The following is a 23870-nucleotide window of genomic DNA, read 5'->3' on the forward strand; positions in this document are numbered from 1 at the left end:
AAAGGCTTAGGAGAAACCCCTCAATGGCGCACACGGAAAAAAAAAAAAAGGAAACATGTCGGAAATTTTACCCTCTTTTCAAATGGCAAGCTTGCTGTTTCTGCGTCACGCCGTAATGCCCCAGCCACACTAGCAGCAAAATGCACACCACAGGAGGGCTCGGTCCTGGGCCGATTTTTCATGGCTCGCCATGGCAGCAAGCGAGCCCGGAGCGGAGGAGACCAATAAGAGTGGCTCCTACAGTGACGTATGCACAGGAAACTGGTATCATGCGGACCCGCCTGACCATGTATTTATAGTCGCGTCTAGTTCAGCCAGACCTCTTGTTTCACATTATCATCTGTTCATGTCAGCTCTCACTCGCGCTTGTTTTGGTTGGCTTCGTTAGTCTCGTTCGCGCTTGTTTCTTTGCAATGATGCATCTAAGCCGAGACGTCCAGATTGAAAAGTTTTTGGACACAATGCGCCATATTCGATTCTGTACGACAAAATATACCCTGAATACAAGGTCGTGAACATGACACCCCAGTACCTCATGCCCCTTGTCTTTTGAATGCGGCGACGCTGCCACAGAAGGGAGCACACCAACATGATTATGATCAGTGGAAACAACTTCGTCATCTTGATAAGGCATTACTCGCGATAAGAACGCAGGATGAAGAACGTAAACACAGTGCCGATCTGACAGCAGACGAAGGAAAAAGCACGTGAGCATGCAGAGGGAAGCAGCAGCGGGGGCCCAGTACAGCCTCGGCAACTCCACTGCTTTGATGGCAGTCTTAGTTGGCAGAGGTAACTAGCACAATCCATCAAGCTGGCAGGAAAGCGAATATGCTTTCCTCTCGCCCTTCCTCTCAACTCCCTCGTAACTTCCTCACCTTTGACGGTCTGTGGGCGCACACACCTCCGTACCGGCGCCGCCCGCCCTGCCGTCCCGGCAACATCTTAGCCGCTCCTTGAAGTTTCGTTTTCTGCCACTATTAGGAAGTGAGCATTGGTCGGCGTGTGCAGTTTCGTGGTTGTTGCTCAGTATGTCCTTGCAGGCTGCCATATTTCATGACTCACACCGTTCGTGCGTCGTGCTGTGGTGCACGAATACTTCGAAACCAAGTCCTTCTTTAAATTCGAACTTTCGTATTTCAAACAAATTTTCGGGCCGCTTCAAGTTCAAATCACTAAAATTCAACTGTATAATCAGGATTCTACTGTACTAATACTATGCTGCAACTGCCAAGAATTTTCATACTTTGGATGAAGGATGCGATGAAGCCGTCATGTGTTGTATGAGGGTAATCCTCAGGATCTGCCGCTCCTACCAATGACACCATTAAGCCAAATTATTTTCGCAGCACTGACCAAAAATCACAACAGAGAGCTTTCCTTGACAACTGTGCAGATGTCAACACCATCAACCAATAAGCAAGCCAATTTATTTATTTATTTATTTATTTATTTATTTATTTATTTACACATACTGCCATCTTGCATAGCAAGATATTGCAGGAGTGAGTGCATACATATGTCAATCAATTGAAGAATACATTTGAGTGGCAAAAAGAAAACAAACAATAGAAAAAACAATATCAGGAATAGCTAGTTGATTAATGAACATGATTAGGTAATATGTTGGCAAATACATCACTTGGTAACTCGCGCAAAGACCCCTCAAGGCCATTCCAAATCACAATTGTATGCGGAAAAAAGGAAAACTTAAAACAATCAATCGTTGCATTCAATGGAACAATGTTAAGATGATGACTTCTTCTGGTGGGCCGAGAAGAAGGGTTAGTGAAAACAATAGGTGCATTGGCATAAGTTTTCCCATGAACAATTTTATGTAGCAGAACAACACGGTCACAAGTACGTCTATGGGCCAGTGGCTTTAGTAGTAGCTTACTCGCATGTGATGTCGGTGAGAAATGGCGGTCATAACAATTATATATAAACCTTATGACCTTTTTCTGAATAGACTCAAGCATGTCTATGTCTTTGGAATGATGTGGCGACCACACTACCGACGCGTATTCAAGTAGAGGCCTTATTAGTGATCTGTATGCCGTTAATTTACATTCTTTAGTTGCATCTCGTAAGTTTCTTTTAAGAAAACCCAGTTTTCTCAACGCCTTGTTGATTATACAGTTAATGTGAGCATGCCATTTTAGATCAGGGGAAAAAGTAACACCAAGGTATTTGAACGTGTGGACACTTGCAAGCTTGTGCGCTTCATTAAAATATGTAAATTGTAATGGTTGTTTTTTATTCGAAAAAGTCATTGATACAGTTTTCTTAAAACTAAGTGACATTTGCCATGTTCTGCTCCATTCGCAAAAACGGGTGAAGACTTCATTCAGCTCCAACTGATCATGATTACTACTTATAGTAGAATAAAGGACGCAGTCATCAGCATATAGTCTTATATTGACAGAAATGCCCGCGGTTACTTCAACGACATCATTTACATAGACTACAAACAGCAAAGGACCCAAGACAGACCCCTGTGGTACACCGGATGTAACATTGACACGAGATGAGTGAACATGGTTAAATGCAACAAACTGGGTTCTTGTACTTAGGTAGTCCTGTATCCAACCTAGTAATTTATAATCATGAATTATTGCCCTGAGTGTAATCAGAAGCTTTTTATGGCACACTGTGTCAAAAGCTTTACTGTAATCAATAAAAATGGCATCAAGTTGTCCTCTAAGGTTAAGTGTGGATGCAATATCATGGGAGAATTCTAGAAGTTGTGTTACCGTGGAGAATCCGGAACGGAAGCCATGTTGAGCATGCGAAAGAACATTATGTTCAGATAAGTACTCAATGATATATTTATGAATAATGTGTTCCAATAGTTTGCAAGATGTTGATATTAAAGAAATAGGTCTGTAGTTAGATATTTCCTGCTTATTACCGTCTTTGTGAATGGGAACAACCTTAGCACATTTCCAGAGTATTGGAACAGTGGATGATTCTACAGATTTCGAAAAAATTAGGGATAAGTACCGAGAGCTCCATTCAGAATATCGCCGTAAAAACATATCTGGTATATTATCTGGCCCAGTACTTTTCATAGTATCGATCTTGAGTATAAGATTATGTACACCAGCTGAAGTGATTACCATACTAGGAAAAGGTGATGACGAAAGAGTAGTGCAAAACGTGGAGGTACGTCCATCATCACAGGTGAACACTGACTTAAAAGTAATTATTAAAGGCTTCAGTAATGCTAAGATTATCTGAGCATGGTTGATTAGCAATTATGAATGAAGGAGAGCTCTGACTTGGTGGACTGATGGTTTGCCAGAACTTTGATGGTTTGTTTTTAATAAAGTATGACAAGGTGCTATTAAAATAGAAACTTTTCGCATTTGACATAGCAGATTTTAAGTTGTTTTTAAGTGTGGTCAATACTGAAGCTTTCATTGGATTGTTTGCATAGGGTTGTTTGCGCAGATGCCTGATGCGACGAATTAGGTGTATAATTTCACGTGTGTACCAAGGGTGCTTGGGATTGCGCTTTATACACTTGGTTGGAATGTAATCAGTTATACATTGATTGACAATTGAGCAAAAACGGTTCACTAACACGTTAACAGAGGAATGGTTTACGCAACTTGAAAACTCATCAAAAGAGCATGCGAGTAACTCAGTTATGGAGTTGTCATCAGCGCGTTCAAAGTTCAATACTGTCTGATGTGAAGGGCGCTTAGGCATAGTTGCTAAATTCAAATAAACAATGACCCCCTTATGGTCCGAGAGGCCTTCAACGATAGTACAATCGTAACCATTTTGTCTAAGTTGCTCATTTATGAAAACAAGATCTAAAATTGAGCTTTCTCGGGTTGCAGAATTCACAATTTGCGTCAGATCGAAAGAAATAGACATGTTAATCAAGTAATCACAAATGGCTTTGTGACGGCCACTAGCAGATAGCGTTGGCCAATCTATGCCAGGGGTGTTGAAATCACCAGCAAGTAACATTTTACAACAGTTAAGTTTATGTTTGGTGATATAATCGGTAATATCGGAAAAGACACTGAGATCCGTGTCAGGGGGTCGATAAACAGCTCCTACAGCCAAAGTGAATCCACAAAGCCTTATTTTGCACCATAATGATTCGCAGTTAGGAACGTCCGGCAATGCTGTAAACTCAATGTCTTGGTTTACAAACAGTGCCACACCGCCACCGCGCCGGTCACTTCTATCTTTCCTGAGGACGCTGTAACCTGGTGGTAAAATTTCAGAATCTAAGATGTGTTCACCAAGCCACTTACCAATTAGTGCCACTTACCAATTAGCCACTTCACCAATTAGTGCAAACAGAACTTTGCTGGGCTTCTGTGAATGTTCTTAGTGCAGTAGTTGGTTCAGGCTTGCTGCAGCAAGGCAGTGTGACAAGCAGCAGGAGCCTACGTTTAGTACTGAAGTACACATCATCTTGGAGTAGTGGAAAAGACACTTGACCATTGTTTCAACATTAGCATGAATGCTCATGATGATCGCCATGACCCCCACCTGCCCCTTGTACGAGAGACTACTTGCGCAAAGAAACAGAGAGTGAGCTTCTCACTAGGGAGTTTTGTGCAGACATCACGACACATGCCGTTGCTTCAGAATGTAAAGCACCTGCACATGCAGTCAGCCAATTCAATGCCACAAGCTGCACCAGCAAATAGTGGCTCTTTTGCAGGGCTGTGCACCATGTCAGTTCTATGTAAGCAGTGTTCCTATTCTTTTCTTTGTTTTTGAGACTCAAGGGATATCCAGGTAATACTCACTTGCGGTATGGAAACACAGCACGAAAGAACTGTGGCAGCAGCTTGGGCTTGGATTCTTGGTCGACCAGTAAGACAACAGTCCGGCAGCCCGGCTTCAGAAGTCTTACAAGCCCATTGTAGGTTTCTCCTCTGAGCTCGTGAATTGTCAGCTTGCACTCGGGCCTGGGAGCAAACAGCAAGAAGAAAATGTCTCCATTTTTTGCCACTTTAAAGGGACACTAAAGTGAAACAATAAATCAGTTTAGACTAATGGAGCATTGTTTCAGAACCCTGCAGGGAGTCATTTCAAAAAAATAGTTTGATTATTTGATGAGAAAATGAAGGTCCAAGTATCAGTATTTGAATTTCGCGCCGAAACCCTAGCGCCGGTACGTCAGCGTGACGTCAGGGATTCCAAAGTATGTTTTCGCATTTGGGCCGCATTGGCTGAGTAAAGGTTCCCAAAACTTGCCATGTTTAATATTTGGTTCCTTTAGAACATAATGTAGTCAATCTGTACCGCTATATATAGTTAGTAGGTCCTAGAAGATGCCATAAAAATCCATGACGTCACAGCCACCAGGTACGGGAATTTAAGTAGGCGTCGCCACCCATATTTCGTTCTTGCACCTTTTCTGGCTTACCAAATGTCTTATCATTGTAAGAGTGGTGTTTTTGGTGTTGTAGAACGGTAATTTACTGATGCAGAAGAAATCATTTTTCCCTTTAGTGTCCCTCTAATAAAAGGGAGTTGTGCATACCTATACTATACTATACCATACTATACAAGTCAGGAAATATTTGATTAGCTGCTGGATGGGTTTGCCAAAGTGCAAAATAACCTTCTGAAAATGTTACACAATCACTATGCCTTGCATCTTGAATTCAACAAGAAGTGTTCTGAGGATAATAGAAGAAGAAGAAGAAGAAACTTTATTAAAGAATAGTCCGGCAGTTCTTGCTGAGGTGGCCTCAAGTGATGGCTCGAAGTCATTGAACTCGAGCGGCATCTTCGGCTTGCCGGACGGCCCAGAGCTGGTCTGCCAGCTCTGAACTTTTAATAGCCGCCTCCCAGCGGCGGCAACGCCTACGGAGAAGGCCCCGGCGGCCCCCGCATCCGGGGCGGCCCCCGCATCCGGGGCGGCACCGGGAAGAAGCGAGCTCGAGCCTTCCCGTACTCTGGCAACGGCCGCGATTATGGACGTGTCATGAACGGAGCTGGTTTGATTACCGTTGTTGCCAGCACATTCCCAGAGCATGTGTCGCAGCGTTGCTTTCTGTCCGCATGTTTTACAGGCATCTGTTGGATATAAACGCGGATAGCAGTGGTGTAAGATAGTGGGGCTAGGGTAGGTGTGTGTCTGGAGCAAGCGTAAAGTTGCGGCCTCATTCCTGTTCAATTTATCGTGCGGTGGCGGGAATGTGTGTCTTTCGAGTCTGTAGTGTTGGATGAGGTCTCTGAACGTGGTTAGGCAATCGCCCCATGCCCAGTGTGTTTCTTGTTGCTGTGTTTCTGTTGTAGTGTCCCGATCCGGCAGATCCGATGCCCCACTCTCGAGGGCGGAGGCGGCCACATAATCAGCGGCGGCTCGGCATGTGAGACCTCGAGCCGTGGCGTGGGCCACCTCGTTGCCCGCGAGCGGAACATCGGTGTGTGCCGTGGTCCAGAGGAAGAAGACCGTAGAATTTTGGGGTTGCGAGGGCGATGACGAGTCGCCATCATCAGAGATTTGGAGTATGCGAGCAGCTTTCCGCGAGACACGACCGCGCGCAAAGCCGCGGATTGCCACCTGCAAGTCGCTGATCACGATCACAGCGTTCGGCACCGCGACTAGTGCTAGGGCTATCGCGGCTTCTTCTGCCACCTCCGTGTGTCCCGTGGTCACCGTGGCGCTCGCGAGGCACTTACCCGTGTGGTCTACAACCGCTATTGCGTGTGCGCTTCTCCCTCCTCCATATCGCGCCGCGTCTATGTACACCACCTCGTTGCTGTTACCAAACTTCTTCTGAAGGTCGCTTGCTCATTTGTTGCGTCTTCCGGCGTGGTGCGTCGGGTGCATGTTTTTGGGAAGCGGCGGGATGATCAGGCGGTCGCGAACAGAGGCGGGAACCGCCGTCTTTTCTCCATGCTGAGTGTGGTACTCGATGCCGAGCAACTCGAGGATGCATCGACCTACCTTTGACCTCGATAATCGTTCGTATTGCGCAACGTCGTGCGCCTCGATTAACTCGTTAAGTGAACTGTGAACTCCAAGCTCTAGAAACTTGTCGGTGCTCGCATTGAGTGGAACACCTACCGCCCTCTTGAAAAATTGAAAAATGTCTTGTCGAATTTGTTGACAACATGAAGCAAAGGCAAGTGTTTGATGCAGTAGTTCTGCGGAAACCCGCAAGGTGGAGAGAAGTCCCAGACCAGGACGAATTTTTCTTCAGCTCTGAGGCTTTTCTTTCGAGGAACCTGTATGGGTTTTCTTTGTAGCAATTGCTACGAACAGGTGGATGTGTGATTTTCCCTTTATTCATTACTTCTCTCCACCTTGCTGGTTCCCGCAAAACTACTACGCCAAACACTTGCCTTTGCTTCGTGTTGTCGACAAATTCGACTTCGCCCTGCCATCTGCTAGCCGCCTGGTTAGCTCAGATGGTGGAGCGGCTGCCCCAGAAAAGCGGTGGTCCCAGGTTCAAGTCCCAGACCAGGACGAATTTTTCTTCAACTCTGAGGCTTTTCTTTCAAGGAACCCGTATGGGTTTCCTTAGTAGCAATTGCTATGAACAGGTGGATGTCTGATTTTCCCTTTATTAATTATTTCTCTCCCCTTGCGGGTTTCCGCAGAACTACTACGTCAAAGTTGTAGAGCGCCTTGAGAAACCTCTCAATAAATTGTTTCCAACATGATATATCTCATGTGGTCCTTTTTCCGCGTTCCAGAGAAGGCCCGTGAAATATGAAAAAATGCCATATGGTGGGACGCTTGCGCACTGTAATTGTGCTGCTCTCAAGCGTGTGATGGATGAACAAGGTCGGCTGCAGCGAGACTGGTCCGTGACAGGGCATTATGCCTGGTGTAGGTTATCTGGGCATGCGGCTCTTATCATATGACGGTGCAAATGCATGCTGCTGGCCGAGCATTGTCGAAGCAATAAAGCGTTTAAGGCTATGAAAAAAAAAAGACGAAAGCAGCATTTTGATTCTGCTTGAAAGAAAGAAAGGGCGAAGCGCGTGGGAACGACGGAAGGCGATGACAGCTGCTACAACTTTGCCTTTGTACACAAATGACCTTGTAGTAGTTTTTGATTTGAACGATGATGCTACAACTTTAAACCTTAGGGCTCGAAAAACAGCGGATAAATCGCACTGGAACTAACTAATGGTAAAATAAGCCTTCGCTATATTCAAGGAACATTACGCATGTCTTCTTCAGACGATGATTCTTTTTGCACTGGCCCCATCTGCTCTCCTCCTCACACTTAGTGTCTACCAGACCTTCTTTTTTGATCTCGCACCCCACACGTGCGCATCACTTCTTGGTCGCAGTATCAGGTGGCCGCGTCTGGCTTCACACTTGTGCACTGTGACCAGCGTGTCAGTCTGTGAGAGGGTGCGCCCACAGGGTGTTCCAGTTTACCGAATGTAGATCATACCTTATGTACCTCGTTTGAACCAATCCCAGTGAACTGCAATATACTCAGTGCTCCTCAGGCGCCCGTTTCCCTGTGTGTTATCCACAGCAACACTATTTGGCTGTGACCAACGTTGAACAGCAGATATGGCTTACTCCAATGAGGAAAAAGCGGATATGGTTTTGGCTCTAGGTGCATCAAGTGGACATAGAAGGCATGCAGTTGAGCTATTTCAATGCTGGTATCCAGGTACGCGTATGAGCTCATAATGATTATGCGTGCATATGAAACGATGAGACAGACTGGGACTTTTACGAAGAAACAACATAAATCTTCAATCCTGGGCAACAACGTGGAGACAGATATTTTGTCAAAGTTTTTATCAGACCCACATGCAAGTGTTTGTAGTGTGAGTGCTGAAGCTGGAGTGTCAAATTCTTCAGTGTGGAGAGTACATAAGAGGCAACTTCATCCATACCACATGCAGCTGTACAAGATGATGGAGCCCCGCGATTTCCAAAATCGAAAGGACTTTGCATACTGGATTATAATCAAGACGGAAGACGACCCAGGCTTTGTCAACAAAATACTGTGGACCGATGAAGCTACCTTCTCACGTAAAGCCCAAGTGAATATCCACAACGCTCACTATTGGAGCGACGACAATCCTCACTGGGTTTTGAAGACACATCACCAATATCAGTGGTCAGTTAACGTGTGGTGTGGAATCTACAGTGGCATTATCAGTGGCCCCGTGTTTTTTTGATAACACGCTTACAGGCGAAAGATACGTCAACGACATCCCTGATAGGGCGCTTGAGGATTTTCTTTGCGGAGTTCTATTGGCTAGGATCAAGAATATTTGGTATCAGCATGATGGTGCTCCCGTGCACGGCAGCAGCAAAGCTTGCAAATGGCTGCATGAAGTATTCCCGCAGCAGTGGATTGGACGGCACGGACCCATTGCTTGGCCAGCACGGTCGCCAGGTTTAACTCCCCTCTATTTCTTTCTCTGGGGCTATGTCAAGGATCAAGTATACTGGACACCAACCACAACATCAGAGAACCTAAAAGAAGAAATAAGACAAGTCTGCAACTCCATCCCTGATACTATGATCAAGAACTCCTCAGAAAATGTGCCTATGAGATGCAAAATGTGCATTGCAGCAGATGGTGACCTCTTCAAACACGCATTATAATCAAAGGGCGCTTTTTGGATTCAAGGTGACTGGAAAATCATTCCAGCCCTAACGCCACCTCCCCACCTAACCCCATTACACTCAATCGGCAGGCTGCCAGCTCTTGCCCATTTCAAGCATCAAAAAATAAAGCTATGTTTTTGTTCCCTTTTGTCTCCTTCGACACTTTATCGCTTTGGCACCGCTAGGCCAGCAGCACGCATTTGCGCCGTCATGCGATAAAAGCCACGTGCCCAGATACCTACACCAGACATAACGCCCTGTCGCGGGCCACAACCTTGTTAATCCATCACACGCTTGAGAGCAGCACAATAACAGCGTGCAATCGCCCCATCACGTGGTATTTTTTAATGTTCGCGAACTTTCTTTGGAATGCGGAAGAAAGGACCACGTGAGATATATCATGTTAGAAACAATTTATTGAGAGCTCTCAAGGTGCTCTACAACTTTGCGTATCACACTTGGGGTATGCAGCCAACACTTAAACAGTTGATTAATTAAACATAACTAAGCCGTTAGTTAAGGGGAAAATAAAAAGCAGCCTGCGTAACTCTGGGCCAGTGCCAACATTAAGCATTCGGTTCCACTCGCTTCTGGAGTGCCTTTCATTTTTAAATCTTTGACTCAAGTTATGTGGGACAACCTGTATAGTATCAAAGTGCCTAGAACATAACAGTGCAAGGACAGGCTGACATGACAATACATAGTGTTAAATATCAGAGGAAGAGGATGATGACAGGTACTAGAATGTTCAGCGCAAGCGGCAAGATTGTGGCCATGAACATGTTGACTGATTCCAATGGCCAGTATGCACGTGTTACTTCTGTTCTGCGGGCAATAAACTCCCCCTTTTCCGCCCTTCTACTGTGAAGACCCCTTTGTTTAACACATAGCATGTAATCGTAAGCAACACACTGTGTTAGCACTGACATCCACCATAAACTTTTATTCGTTTTATGTGTTGCTCCACACTGCTCAGGAGGGTAGGGACGGGTGTTGATTTACTGCAGCAGCTGGTCACAGCATATGCCTTGAAATTGAAGTTCAACTTGTAAACATACATCTTACATCCCTTTTGCTTAGCACTATTGAGTCATGTAACAGCGTTTTAATTGGGATTGAAAATTCTGATGCAGACTGACACTGACGATGACAAAAACTGCCAATGTAACAGGTGCATAACTATCCCTCTACGCCACTCACACCTAGATCAAATAGTTTCAATTAGGTCTGCTGACTCACTTTGGTTTTGCTGCTGAGGGAGGCACCCTTCCTTCTCGTCTGTAGCGCTCCTGGATACTTTTTTCTTCCATTTGCCTGAAAAGGAAGATCATAAACACCAACCTGCGCACATGGTTCACAAAAATGCTTCTGCTCAAGCCATTGTGAACTTCTGCATCAACCTTGTTCATCGAATTTGCCGCCATGAATTCATTATTCAACATCAATGGTTTATTAAACCCCTTATTGCTGCCGTGTGACTGTTTCCAAACCTACCACTAACTATACCCTTAGTACAAGGGCTCTCAAGCTGGGTTCCAAGATACTTGGGAAAAGTCCTTTGCTGCTATTTTAATGCTGTTCAAATAAGGTTTGATAACAAAAATATTCAGCAATATTCTACAATGTTGTGCAAATCTTGTTCAGAGTGAGACAAAGATTTTCCAAATTTTTCTAATTCTTATATGTTTCCCATCTCTTGTAAACCTTAGCTCAATCTACACAGTCTAGTCAGTGCTTGTACATTCTCTGCTTCCCAAATGTTTTCCAGCATTGTTTTGTACAGAACTACTCTAAATACTCACCAGCACCCTCCAACAAATGCCTCCTTTAATCTCCTGGCATTTTCGAATGGAACCTTTTCATTCTGCTTTTACCGCTTCCCTAACCACTTCTACTTTTCACTGCCTTCCTAGACATTTTCACTTCCACTGTGCTTCTTTGAGCGGCTATGCAATGGCCCTGTCTTCAACGAAGCAGCATCAGGATATCACACCAGTGAAAAAGATTAACTATGACAATGTTGCTAACTTTTCTAAGGTGTCAAAGGACAAGGCATTCGATGACGTTGGCTAAACTGTGACAAATATATCCCCTCCCACACTTACGCAGAGGGCTGGTTCAAATTTTTTTTCTTAATGGTGGTGCAGGAAATTTTAAGCAATGTCACTCTTGATGGCAGTGAGTGACATATATGGTGACACTATAAGGTGTGGCATTAGTTTGCCACATGAGGAAGCATAGTTGGCACTGTGTGCTGCCAGTGAGCTAGAGAGAGAAGACCGTAACTGCACTCCTCACACTAGGTAGGACATGAAGTAGCCGACGAGCACGATGAAGCCAAAGGAGAGGGCCACAGAGAGGGCGGGCAGGACTTCGTAGCGTGTCAGGTGGTCCCGCAGCGCGTCCCCCATGAGCACGAGGCGGCGCAGGATACGACCCAGCAGGCCCCGGGCATGCTCGTCCACAAGCACACCCAGACGGGCATCGTGCGGGAGGGCCTCGGACGAGTGCAGCAGCCGCGATAGCGCGTTCTCCAGCTCCTGTTTGCTCTCGTTCAGCTGTGCACAAACAACAAACAGTTTGTTGCAGGGGCTAGCATTGTGATGATTCTTGGCATCAGCCATATCTCAATCACACATCATCCCTGCCTCTGCTCTGTCCGCAGTCTTATCACTCCACATTAATTACAAGTCAGACGCACCCAGTATACAGCTATGTGTACACCAACTTGCAATAACCTGACCCTTAACCTCTTATAGCCTGAATTTTTTGGCCTAAAGAAAATTATTCAAATTTCAGTTAGAAGTACCAGAATCCGAAATAAAAAATTACGGAGTTTTACGTGCCAAGACCGCTTTCTGATCATGAGGCACACCGTAGTGGAGGACTCCGGAAATTTCGACCACCTGGGGTTCTTTAACGTGCACCTAAATCTAAGTACACGGGTGTTTTCGCATTTCGCCCCCATCGAAATGCGGCTGCTATGGCCAGGATTCGATCCCGCAACCTCGTGCTCAGCAGCCCAACACCATAGCCACTGAGCTGAATCCGAGATAGACTATCCAAAATTACTCTCACACCATTTGCTACCCTAGTATGAGATTCGTAAACTCGTTAAAAAAAATTTAAATAGGAATCTAGTAGAAAACAATGCCTTCGTAGTATTCTCATGTTTTTGTACTAAACAAACTCTGACTTGGCAAGTGAGCTATCTCGTATCTTGCGGCAATCTGTAAAACAGTCAGTATTGCAGAAGTGGCAACCTCAATAAATGTACTTGAACGGATGTAGCCATATGAGCTTCTTGAATGTTCACCCTCATTGTAAGCACTGTGCACAAAGCTTTGTTTTCTGAGTCACAAATGGCGACAAGCTGAAGCTTTTTTGTTAGATGACCACACATGATGTCGAAATCGGGGCTTCTATCACTCAAATAATTCATTACCGCTAAAGATGTGCTCGTTTTCGGTGCTTTTATGTTTTGTCTTATTTTTACGACAAAGTAGTTGCAACGTATACCGCAATACATAGAATTATAGCCTGATCACTGGTGTCCTAAATAGATGTAAAGCAGTAATACCTGCTCCGATGGTTTTTTTAATTCTTAAGTGAAACTTCAAAGAAGCACCTTAAGGAACTTGAATGAAAGTAATAATTTGCTATTTTAGTATAAGTGCCGAGAGTAAAAAAAAAAGCTGAAGTATACAAAATATACACCTGGCTCCTAGTTTCCAACATTTGTAGGTAAAGTCAAGCAAAAATTTATTATGAAGGTTTGTTGGCATCAATACTAGCAATAGTGACGTCCATGCTATGTGGGAAGGCAGTAGCTTTGCAGATGTGAAAATGGGCAAGTTCCTTTTGTACAGGGAGCGTTTATTTTTACTCATTGTAGCAGGCATCTAGTTTGCATTTTACTGCATCCTTTAGGCTTGTGAAGCAATGGTTGTCAGATCAGGAAGCATGCAGAAGCTTCCTCACACTTGATTATTGCGTCCGATCAGATTTTTCATCGAAGCAAGGTGGTCTAGCGTGTGCTCAACTGGTGCTGGAGCCTCCACATGCTTTGTTCAGTTCCTGTACAGTGCTGTGCAGTAATGTGGAAGGTTGCACAATATTGTGCAATAATTAATAAGGGTACTTGCATAGGCAGTGTTCAAAGTGTAAGAGATTAGACTGCTAAGTCAAGCTTTGGCTGAAGGTTGGTCAAAAATCAATTGCATGCTGTTGTGCGAGTGAAAACTCCACACGAAAGGAAGGACTGCTCGTAATAATTTGTGCATGCTCTGTTGAAACACTGATGGAGAAAAGCAACCACAGCGGGAAAATGAAGTTGCACTTGATATTAGTCCAACACAATTATCAAAATAACACACACTCATGAGTCTCAACCATTCTTTAAGACATCATTAAGACAATCTAGGAGTTGGATCCGAAAATTAGACAACCCAACAGAAGCTTCTGTGTCTTCACTGTTGCTGTCATTTAGGAATGTATGTTGCTGAGTCAACCAAAGTGCAAATTTCACACCTTTTTATCGAAGAAGTGCAAGGAACACTGGAGGCTAGTTTCGAAGATGCCTCCAGTCAATGTTTTATATTTCCAGACTACCAGTCTGCCAGAAATTACCAAATCTGTCAAATAGTTAAAGCTCAGTCGTGATTTCAGACGGTGCATGGCATCGTTGGTTGAAGAATTCCAAGGGAAATGTTCACCGCTGCACAGAAAAATTGGAGATCAATTTGATCGATTTCTATATGCGTGATAACGGAAGAGTTAAATATTGGATTTGGGTTTACGAGCTAAGATTCGGTACTTCGCGGTATAGGCTAGAAGAGGTTAAGTGCTCTGCCTCAGCTGTTGGAAAACACACATTAGGAAGTTTCACGAACTATTAACTATCTTGTAATTCAAGTTTCTATTAGCCTGACCCTTACTAGGAGGCTCCCTACAACATTGTGATAAGCTTCTTACAAACAACTAAAGGAAAGTGGTGTTATGGTGGTGGTAGTAAACACATAGGAAGGTTGAGAAGTGAAGGATGGCATTTTTGTTATGTTATCAAATGAACATCTGTTATTAAAACACAACCAATCATGCTAGTGTCTACTGTTCTATCAAATGTGAACAATACTACTGGCATGTTATCTAAATTTGGAGGAAAGACACGATAGTCTGTGCTCACTACACCACACCCCAATCTCAATCATACATTTGTGTTTGAATTTATTTCACCACAATCATTCCCACTGATTAGACATACACACACAGAGAAAAAGAAACAAATGCGGTGTGTAAGGCTGAAAAAAGCTACGATTCAAAGGTAGCTTGACTGGCTCACCTCCTTTTCACTCCCCCCTTTTCTTTTTTACTCATTATGAGCGAGAAAGCATAAATGGAAGATGTATATAGGAGGACCAACACTTATGACTACACAATAACTCCAAGGAAACTTTATTTCCAGAGCCACAGCCATGTCTCACGCCAAGGTACATTGAAGGTAAGCCAAGCCCTCCAGATCCCAGCATCCTCATGGAGTACGAGATCTTTTAAAATATTTGCATAAATGTTAGCACATATAGTGGTCAAATGTTTTGTCTCATCTTCTCCTTTTCTTGAAAATGACCACATTATCTAGTTAATGCCCAAGTGAAAAAAATCAGAGCACATGCATAAGGATGGCGTGAGGAGGCTTGTTACATTAGGCCCAAACAACTCGACATGTTTTCAACACAGTTCTACTACTTTTAATATTTCCAAGATATATAAGAAAAATTTGCAGTTTTGCCTAATGTTTATAGCAGTGAGAGGGATAGCTTACTTCAGAACATCATCTACTGCCTGCTGAACATTTGGCCGAGTGAAACACTGCCAAAGGACAACTGGTGGCCTCCAGAGTGTTGGACATGTGGCATGCTGTCTTCTCTAGGCAACAGTGAAAAATGCCTCCACATCTTTAAGCGATTCACTTGTAGCAGCTGGCATGGCTCAGCCCTAAAGTTTCAGATTCTTAAATAAGTGTTATGCAGCAAAATGTCCTTTGCTGTCTATTACTTTATTGTTAGAAAAAAGAAAACAAAAATTTCTTTTCTTGGTAGAAGCTTTGCTTCATACAGCTGAAACAAGACTGAAAGAAATATCAAGGTACCCCCACTGCTTGCCTGCTCCAACTTCCAAGTTACAGCTTGCATTTAGTAAAGCAATGAAGGGGGCTAGTTGGTGAACGTTCATGGTTATATTGCGCTCAGTTTTACAAACACGATATTAAGGAAGGACAGGACGTGGACGGACGAATGGGAGGGCTTCGTCCGTCCACGTCCTGTCCTTCCTTAATATCGTGTTTGTAAAACTGAGCGCAATATAACCATGTACAGCTTGCAGTATTATATGTTTTCCGCTGTGACCATCAACTTACAGGTTGATGGTCACAGCAGAAAACATATAGCACAGCAAAACCTCATTAAACCGTACCTGCTTAAACAGTAGTTTCATTTTAAAAGTAGTAACATCAAATCCCCAACTTGGCAGCCATTGAACATCATGCATTTTCTATCCGCATAAACCGTATCAGCTTATTGTATACGTATTGGTTAACACGTAGCGCTTCCATTTTTCGTCGCAAAATCACGGCGGTACGACGGCCTGGCAGAAGAACGAGCCTCAGAGATCGGAACAGCCTCCAAGTGCAAATGCAAAGGGCGCTCGGAAGGATGTAGCCACATAAACATCAACATCATTTCGGCACTGTGCCAGAGTCGGAGAGCGTTGTGGCCTGCGTTGTGACCTCATGCAAGCTAGGACAAAAACCGGGTGCTCAGCATAGAAGAGAAATTTGACACTGTTCGTGCTATCAAATGTGGCACGAAGAAGGCGGTGCTGGCACACGAGAGGGATCTACTGTTGACTACGGTGTGTGGCATTTAGAATGCGAAAGAGGAGTTACTCGGCAGTGCTGCTGCGACCACGAAAATACGTCAGCTACCAGGTTAGATTTTTCTAGGTTCGACTTTTTGCCATCGTTGCCTTTGTTACTGCCGAAGTGTGGCCTAACAATAGTGATGAGGACGATGCGGAAAGCGAAAGTATAGGGGATTCAGGCTTGACAGTGGCAGATGCTGTGCATTACGTTAGCCTCATGTGGGCGTTTGCCGAGAAGAGGGGGCTGGCGGAAAAACTGGCTCGTAGCAAGTTTGAGGCAACCGTCGCCACTGCTAGCCCACCGCGGCATCAAACGAAAATAACAGATTTTTGTCACGCAAAGTGAATAAATACTGTATGTTTTCTGCCCTTTCATCACACTCTCTCGTAGTTCCATTTTTGACAGGTAAGTGGGCAATCTTAAGCTATTTTGATTAAGCAGTACTACCGTTTAGTACATAATTTTTCCGAGCTCCAGTCAACTACAGTTTATCAAGGTTTCACTGTACTGTGAGCTGTGAGCTTCACAGCAAAGTTCTGCAGTGTTACCAGAAAGAGGTAAATGCAATAAAGTCATAAAACTACTTGTTCAGTCTCTAGTGGGAGCACTGGAAGATGCCTTTGTCAATGCTTTGATGTGCAACAAGATTTAATTAGTATTGATATGATTGGTGGTAAACAAACAAGGCACACATGCTGCAACTCGAATGCATTTTTGCACATTTTTAATTTTTGATTGTACAAAACAATGGTGATATTTAACTTAAACGGGACATTTTACAACCACTATGTGCACTATTGAGATGCTCTGAAAGGACACTGTCTACCATGCAATTGTGTAATCATTCAGTAAATTTGGACCTGGATATGTCACTCTCTCATGAGTGAGCAAACAAGGTGTCTAATTTCCTATTTATATCTACTATGCAAGTTCCTTTTTAGCTCCTTAACATCAGCAGGAATTTCTTTAATCTCCTTCGCAATATGTACCAATTCGTAACAAGAATTTGCTTCAACATCCTGAACAATAAAAATTCATGAGCAAAAAAGAAAAGAAGGAGTTCGCATGCAAAAAGCAAGATGGTTTTGACTGCAGCCATGCCTTTTGCAATGTCGATTCATATAGTTAATATTAAGGAAGTTTTCGTTTCAAAAACATGTTTTCAAAATTTTCAGAAAGCTAAAAGATTTGCCATCTAAAGAAATTGTAATGCATGCTAATGGACTGTAATAATTTCCTTGTTCAATATTGAACAACATTCAGCAAACATCGTTGCGTCTTTTTACCCTGTTAGCCAAGTGGCGACTATATGATGCTTAAAGTGGGCCACTCAAGAGGTTTGGAGCTGGCAAGCAAATAAGTCTGTGTACATCAAGCAGCCATGATAATCTGTGAAAACTATTACAGCTGTGGATCCCATAAAAACTGTGAGAATTTCAGACACAAGGCCATTCATGCTTCATCTAGGCACACTCAATGTCATCTTTGCCTGTCCTTTTGAAGGCTGATGTCATAGAGGGGAAGACACCACATTGGACCCTTTGAAACAGCCCCATGTCTATTTTCGTACACTACAGAAATTTCCTCCTCAGCTGTCATGGCATAGGTTCCCAAGCACGTGAAACGGGTAGATGCCTGTTTCCTCCACACACTTGCAGGGCAGTGGCTTGCCATCACAGCAATAATAGCTTAATTTGCACATGAAAGAATGTTAATGAGAGACTGTACTTTTCTGCCATGGTAGAGCTATCTGCACGCAGTGCATAATAAAACAGCACACTGCATTTATTTTCTCAAATGATGATTGGCTGTGCCACTATGATAAAAGAGCTTTAGAAGACTGGCAATGGCAGAGGAGAGAGAAGGAAGAAAAAATGCTCATGGACACTGGTTAAGGGGGGACATGGTGGTTTCTTAATTTATTTATTAAGAAAATTCAACCTAAATTCACAGATATATGTATTCTCTTGTGCTGACTTTGAAAACGCAACTACGTTTCTTGTGGCTCACGTAAATAAGGAGATAATAATATGTTCATTAGCATTATTCGGTGAAACAATAGATAATGATATACTGGCCAGAAAGTTATATTTATTGTACGAGTGGAAAGCAGAATGTATAAGGATTGCAGTGCTGTAATCAGTTTTCCAATTGGACAACAAATAGCAATTTAGCAGCTCATTGAAGTTCAGTGTTTACAGCACAGCTACCAAAGAAAAAAAAAGCAAATAAAAAATTTCGGGGGTAGACAAATAAGAATATGCTTGCAGCACTTCAAGCTTTATTCATTTAGCTGCGTGTGGCAAGAAAAATTACAGCTGTAGCTGTTCTACAGATTGAGATATTGTTACTCTGAACGTGCAGGGTAAATAAAAAGCTTGTTTTGAGAAAATCAAGAAAAACAAAAACAGCTCAATTTATCAAAAAAAATTGTCAAATCTTTACATGTTACCAGCTGTAACTGGTTAGTATTCCCCTGGCACATAGTCAGTTTGAGAATTGTTGCCTGCGTGGCGTTTTTTGAGGGCTTGATGCATGTTTTCAGCTGATGCACGCTTTCGAGCTGAAGCTTTCAATCGCCGCTGATCTTTTTCAGCCATGCGATCACTGCATAATGAGCTGGAATTGAGGCTCAGCTCTTGCAATATAGATGTAGACGCTTTGACGTTCCCTGCATTAAACTTTAGCACTGCCTCTGCCACAGCTGCCTGTATGGTGAACCGAGAGGCATGGCGATCCTTGGGTGCAAGAGACCAGATAACCGAGTGGAGGCTCTCGTTGCTGTTTTGGGTCTTTCCCCTCTGGCACCTCTTAAGCAACTTCTTGTCACTCAAACGCTTGTAAATGGGCAGCAAGGCCTGGCAAACATGAGGGGGCAAGTTGCGAGGATGTTTTGGTGCTGGCTCGCCCCTAGCCTCTGCGGCATTTTGACAGCACCACGAGTTGGGGCCTGTTGGGCAAAATGTGTGGCTTGATTCAGAGTCAGCAGAGGTGATATGATAGTAAGTCGCCATCACTGCCTTGTACATGGCATCCACGTCTCCCTTGCGCGTTTTTAGCGCCCATCCGTAATAGGAGCTTAGTCTTGTAATAAGGTCTGCCGTGAGCCGACCCTTTCCACAGAGGCTCTGAAGGCCAGAAGCTTTGTTTTTTGAAACAAGGTTGCACAATGTTGTACCCATGCATTTCTGGATGTGGCTTACGCAGTCCTCCTTGTCTGTTTTCAAATAACCGTAAACATTTTCCTCTTCCAGTGCAAGATAGGTACGGCTATCCCCATCACTCAATATAGTGGTATAACGGAGGTTGTGCCGTTCTAGGGACCTCTTGAACAGAATAAGGGCAGCCTCCACTTCCATTTCTCCTGATTTTTTCTCAGTGTTCCTCTGGCACTGGCGATTCTTCTTCCGATTTCCAAAACCAGGATCATCTTCATTTGGGCCCGTCTCGCATCCCACACAGAAATTACTCAATACAACGTAATCTAAACACAGACCCATAAACAGTTCAATCAAGGCGCCGACGCCGATGTGAGAGGTGTGTCCGCGGTTCATCCATGACCCATCATACGACACCGTGATGCTCCCGGGGTTGTCGAGACACAATTAATTGTAAAGCTCACAAACAGAATGCGCACACTCACTTGTCACATTTCGGGCAGCACGATCAGTGGCGGGAGTCAGCTTTTCGTTCTTGTAGTGTTGCCACATCTTCGTGTGAAGTCCGCGACGGCTAATGTTCACCTTTGAAAACACATAATTGAGGGCTGTTTGCCAGTTTCCCGTTGCTTGCATTGCACGAGCAGTGAGAACGTTCACAGCGAACGGGTTTGATTTCTGTTCACCGCGGATGTGCTGCAAGCTCCACGTCGACGTCACATCACCACAATTCCTGCACATAAGAATCAACTAGACAGAGAATCCGTATTCGTGCTCACCTCTGACGATTTTCATGTCTCCGCCATTGCATACCCTGCACTTCATTCGCGCAAGCAGAATGTTCACCACATCTAAACTTACTATAGTACACACAGTCCCATCAAGTGGTTCAACGGGTTAAGCGGCGGCATCGGTGTTATCAATCAGAAGATCTCGCTTCCTTTCCATCGCGGAAGTGGACAACAGCCGCTGGAGCTTTTTGGGGTTCCTTTTTTGCCCTCTTCCAATTCTGCGGGCTTCAGGAACTTCATATCACAACAAACGTGACCTTCGGCACCTTCGCACGGCGACAGGCTTGTTAGGCCTAGGCCTACATCGGCGGCAACAGCAGACGTGGGTGCAGAGGGGGCCGCGATGACTTCAACGTCCGGATCTGTCACGCTATGCTTCTTGAAGTTGTCGATAAGTGCACATCGCACCTTTCTTGCACCAAACTCATTTCTCGTATGAAATTTCTTACTAGTCATTGCATAGTACAGAGTCACTTCACTCACAATGACTCGATGCTCAGACAATATGGCGCACAGCTGACCGCGCTTATGTGCATGATGCAGACAACGAGAAAGGAATCCTGCCAATCGTATGCCAAGCACAGGTGACATGCACTAAACAACCAATAAGGGGCCGTGCCGGGACTCTCTTTTGGTGCGGAAATTTCCCGAAGCCAATGGCAGCATGGAGCCGGAGTCGGCGCGAATTTTAAGAAGATTTCTCTTTCAAATGACACCAAGATATCCACGCTACGATGCGTGAAACAGCAGCTGCGCTTTGCGAAAAAGGTACCATTTCTGCAATAACTTCGGTTGAAATTCTGCAGGTATCGACAATGATTTTGTGGCTAAAATATTGATTCAAGAGTCGAGAAACTTTGTGTAGTTGCGGAACAATAGCTGCAGATTTCAAAAATTCCATTTTCCAAAAGTCGACCTTTTGGCAATTTTTTTTGTCCTAAAGAGCCATGTCTCCCCTTAAAGCAATTCCTGCTTCGTGCAAGACTTACATGACCATCTCACAACACTGCATCAATGCAATCAATCAGTGAATCAATACTCTGTTTCCCTTTCAAAAGGATGAGGCGGGACTAAACACATGCCGCCTGTGGCTTCAGTGTTATTCAATTGTTTAAAAAAAATATTCTGGCACTATAACTCTCTCTCAACAGCATCTGTCAACTGCCAGTGCATAATAAAATTTCAGACAAGGTGGGATGAGGGCTCTTTAATATGTAATTGTGCCAGGAATCCAGAGTGATAGTTTTTACAAAAATTTTAAAAAGCAAGCCTTTCTAAGCTGCACCCACGACCACAGCCAAAAGCTCACCTTCTGGGGCTCGTCAAGCCACGGTGCCTCAATCCATTGATACTGAACTAAGTTGTGGTCTTTCCTCCACAAGATAACCATATGAAGGACAGGGTCTTCAGGTGAATCCTCACCCGAGCTCAGGGTGTTCACAAACTCCTTCTGTTTTTCCTTGTACACAAACATAAACCTGCGCACCAGAAGTGAAGTAAAAAGAAACAGCAGCATTGTCACCTTTATCAGTCATAGGATGACTATTTACTTTTACTTAATATATACTGCATTTTTGTACTCTTAACACACAACAAAAATTATAGAAACATGTGCAATATGGGTTACACATTAATTTTGCTTTCAGGTGTGGCTTCTCCGCAACTTATGGTTGTGAAGCTGCACTACACTATAAATGTAACTAGTGACAGCTAACGTACAAAATGCAATATACAGCTCAGATAACTTAAAACGTAACTACATATAGTGCAAGACCGGATATAATGCGGTCATTTCTGACTTCCATTTATTTTTCTCTCTATGTATATGCATACCACTTATAGTGGAGCAGTGCGAGATGAAATACCGGTTATAATGTGGTTGCCGGAAAATCCCACAGACAAGCGAGGCAGTGAGCATGCTCCTCAATGAGGTGCTTCAGTCGAGGGGAGAGCAACGACAGCAATACGGAGGAAGAGGAGATGCAAAGCAAGTGAACAAACAAGGAACAGAGGAAAAAAAATGCGGTGGCAGCGTTCTAGCTCACAGGCGTGTGGGGCTTGCCTAAGCGATGGAGAAGCCTTTCGCTCCGGCCACTTGTCAGCAGTACGAGGTCCGCACCAAACAAGTGCACATTTCCGCTCTTTGGCTCTTCAGTTTGTGTGCAGAAAGTTGCCGACTGATATTATTGGCCACAGATAGGCTCTCAAAAATGTCTGAATTATTAAGCAGGTGGGAAAAAAGTATTTCAACGGCAAAACCAATTTGTTGCTTTTTACAACTCCAGCCCCGCTGGAAAATCGGATAAGGCAGCAAATGTGTTTCACGCCCACCTATCGCGATGCGTGTTGTCACGAAGTACAGATATTGCACATGCAACCATGACTCCGTGACGCTGTCAATGAACACTGTGTTGTGCAAATTTATCAGTTTAGAACATTGCCCACACATGTGTTTTTGCCATTCCTACCAGTACACGCACATACAAAATATTCCTATACATGTTTGTGGTAGTTGCCACCTCACCACCTGCAAACCCTGCTTCACACATGTTGGTGTCAGTTCAGCCGGTGCACGGAATCTTGTGTCAGATCTCCCTGTATTCGTGTATAGGTACGAACACATCCTATATCAAGGGCGAACATTTAGCGACGGCATGCCACCCGACACCCCTGCCGGCTAGGCCTAACCAGCATTCCCTAACCAGCCAAGGTTGCGGTTTGGCGCAGAGTCAACAAAATGCTCCGCAGTGGCTAGAGCACTTGCAAAACGGAGGAACCACCTCATCAATGAAAGTGAGGACACATCCCGGTCGTATGCTTCAATTCCCAGATACATGCAGCTGCTTGGTCTACATATTTTGCACGTGCACAGCTTTTAAAAAATGTTTTTGATTATACTGACATGTGTACTTATATTTAACGGGCAACCACATTTCGCCGCCTAACAAATGTTATCGCGCAGCGCGGGACGCGTCTGCATGTATCCGAAGTTTCTGGAAAGTTATAGATGCTTCTATCCGCTGTCTGTTGTCGCCGAACCTTGCGTTATCTGATTTCATCGCGTGACTCGAATGTTGTAGAGCTTTGTGGAAGGCATGCGGGTCCCAACGATTAGTCTGGAACATTCGATGACTGCTGTATAAAAGCCGATGCACTTGACCCGCTGATCAGATTTTCGACGATCGCCGACCGTGTTCGCCGCTATCGTTGTGTTATAAGTGTAGCCTGTTTTTGTGGGCACAGGTTCGCCCAATAAAAGTTAGTTTTGTCTTTCACAGTATTTGCTACTGTGTTCTTCAACGTCACCACCAGGTGACAATACAGTCGAATCTCGTTAATTCAAACATGCTAAATTTGAACGTTCGGTTTATTCAAACTGACGCTGTTATCCTGTCAAAGCTATGTGTATCCCTATGGGCGAA

At 44.1% G+C, this 23870-nt stretch overlaps 1 protein-coding gene across 2 annotated transcripts in view; it reads right to left on the reverse strand.

The window, feature by feature from the left end:
* l(3)80Fg (dnaJ homolog subfamily C member 16 l(3)80Fg) overlaps positions 1–23870 on the reverse strand; it is a 68794-nt gene that overhangs the window by 20065 nt on the left and 24859 nt on the right. For both annotated transcript variants that reach the window (XM_075684344.1, XM_075684345.1), the window contains exons 8-11: positions 21758–21926; positions 11879–12138; positions 10820–10894; positions 4779–4940 (exon numbers count right to left, since the gene is read on the reverse strand). In XM_075684344.1, coding sequence (XP_075540459.1) covers positions 4779–4940; positions 10820–10894; positions 11879–12138; positions 21758–21926 — 666 coding nt within the window. The remainder of the gene's footprint in view (positions 1–4778; positions 4941–10819; positions 10895–11878; positions 12139–21757; positions 21927–23870) is intronic.

This window comes from Dermacentor variabilis, chromosome 3, assembly GCF_050947875.1.
Source record: "Dermacentor variabilis isolate Ectoservices chromosome 3, ASM5094787v1, whole genome shotgun sequence".
NCBI classification, from domain to species: Eukaryota; Metazoa; Arthropoda; class Arachnida; order Ixodida; family Ixodidae; genus Dermacentor; species Dermacentor variabilis.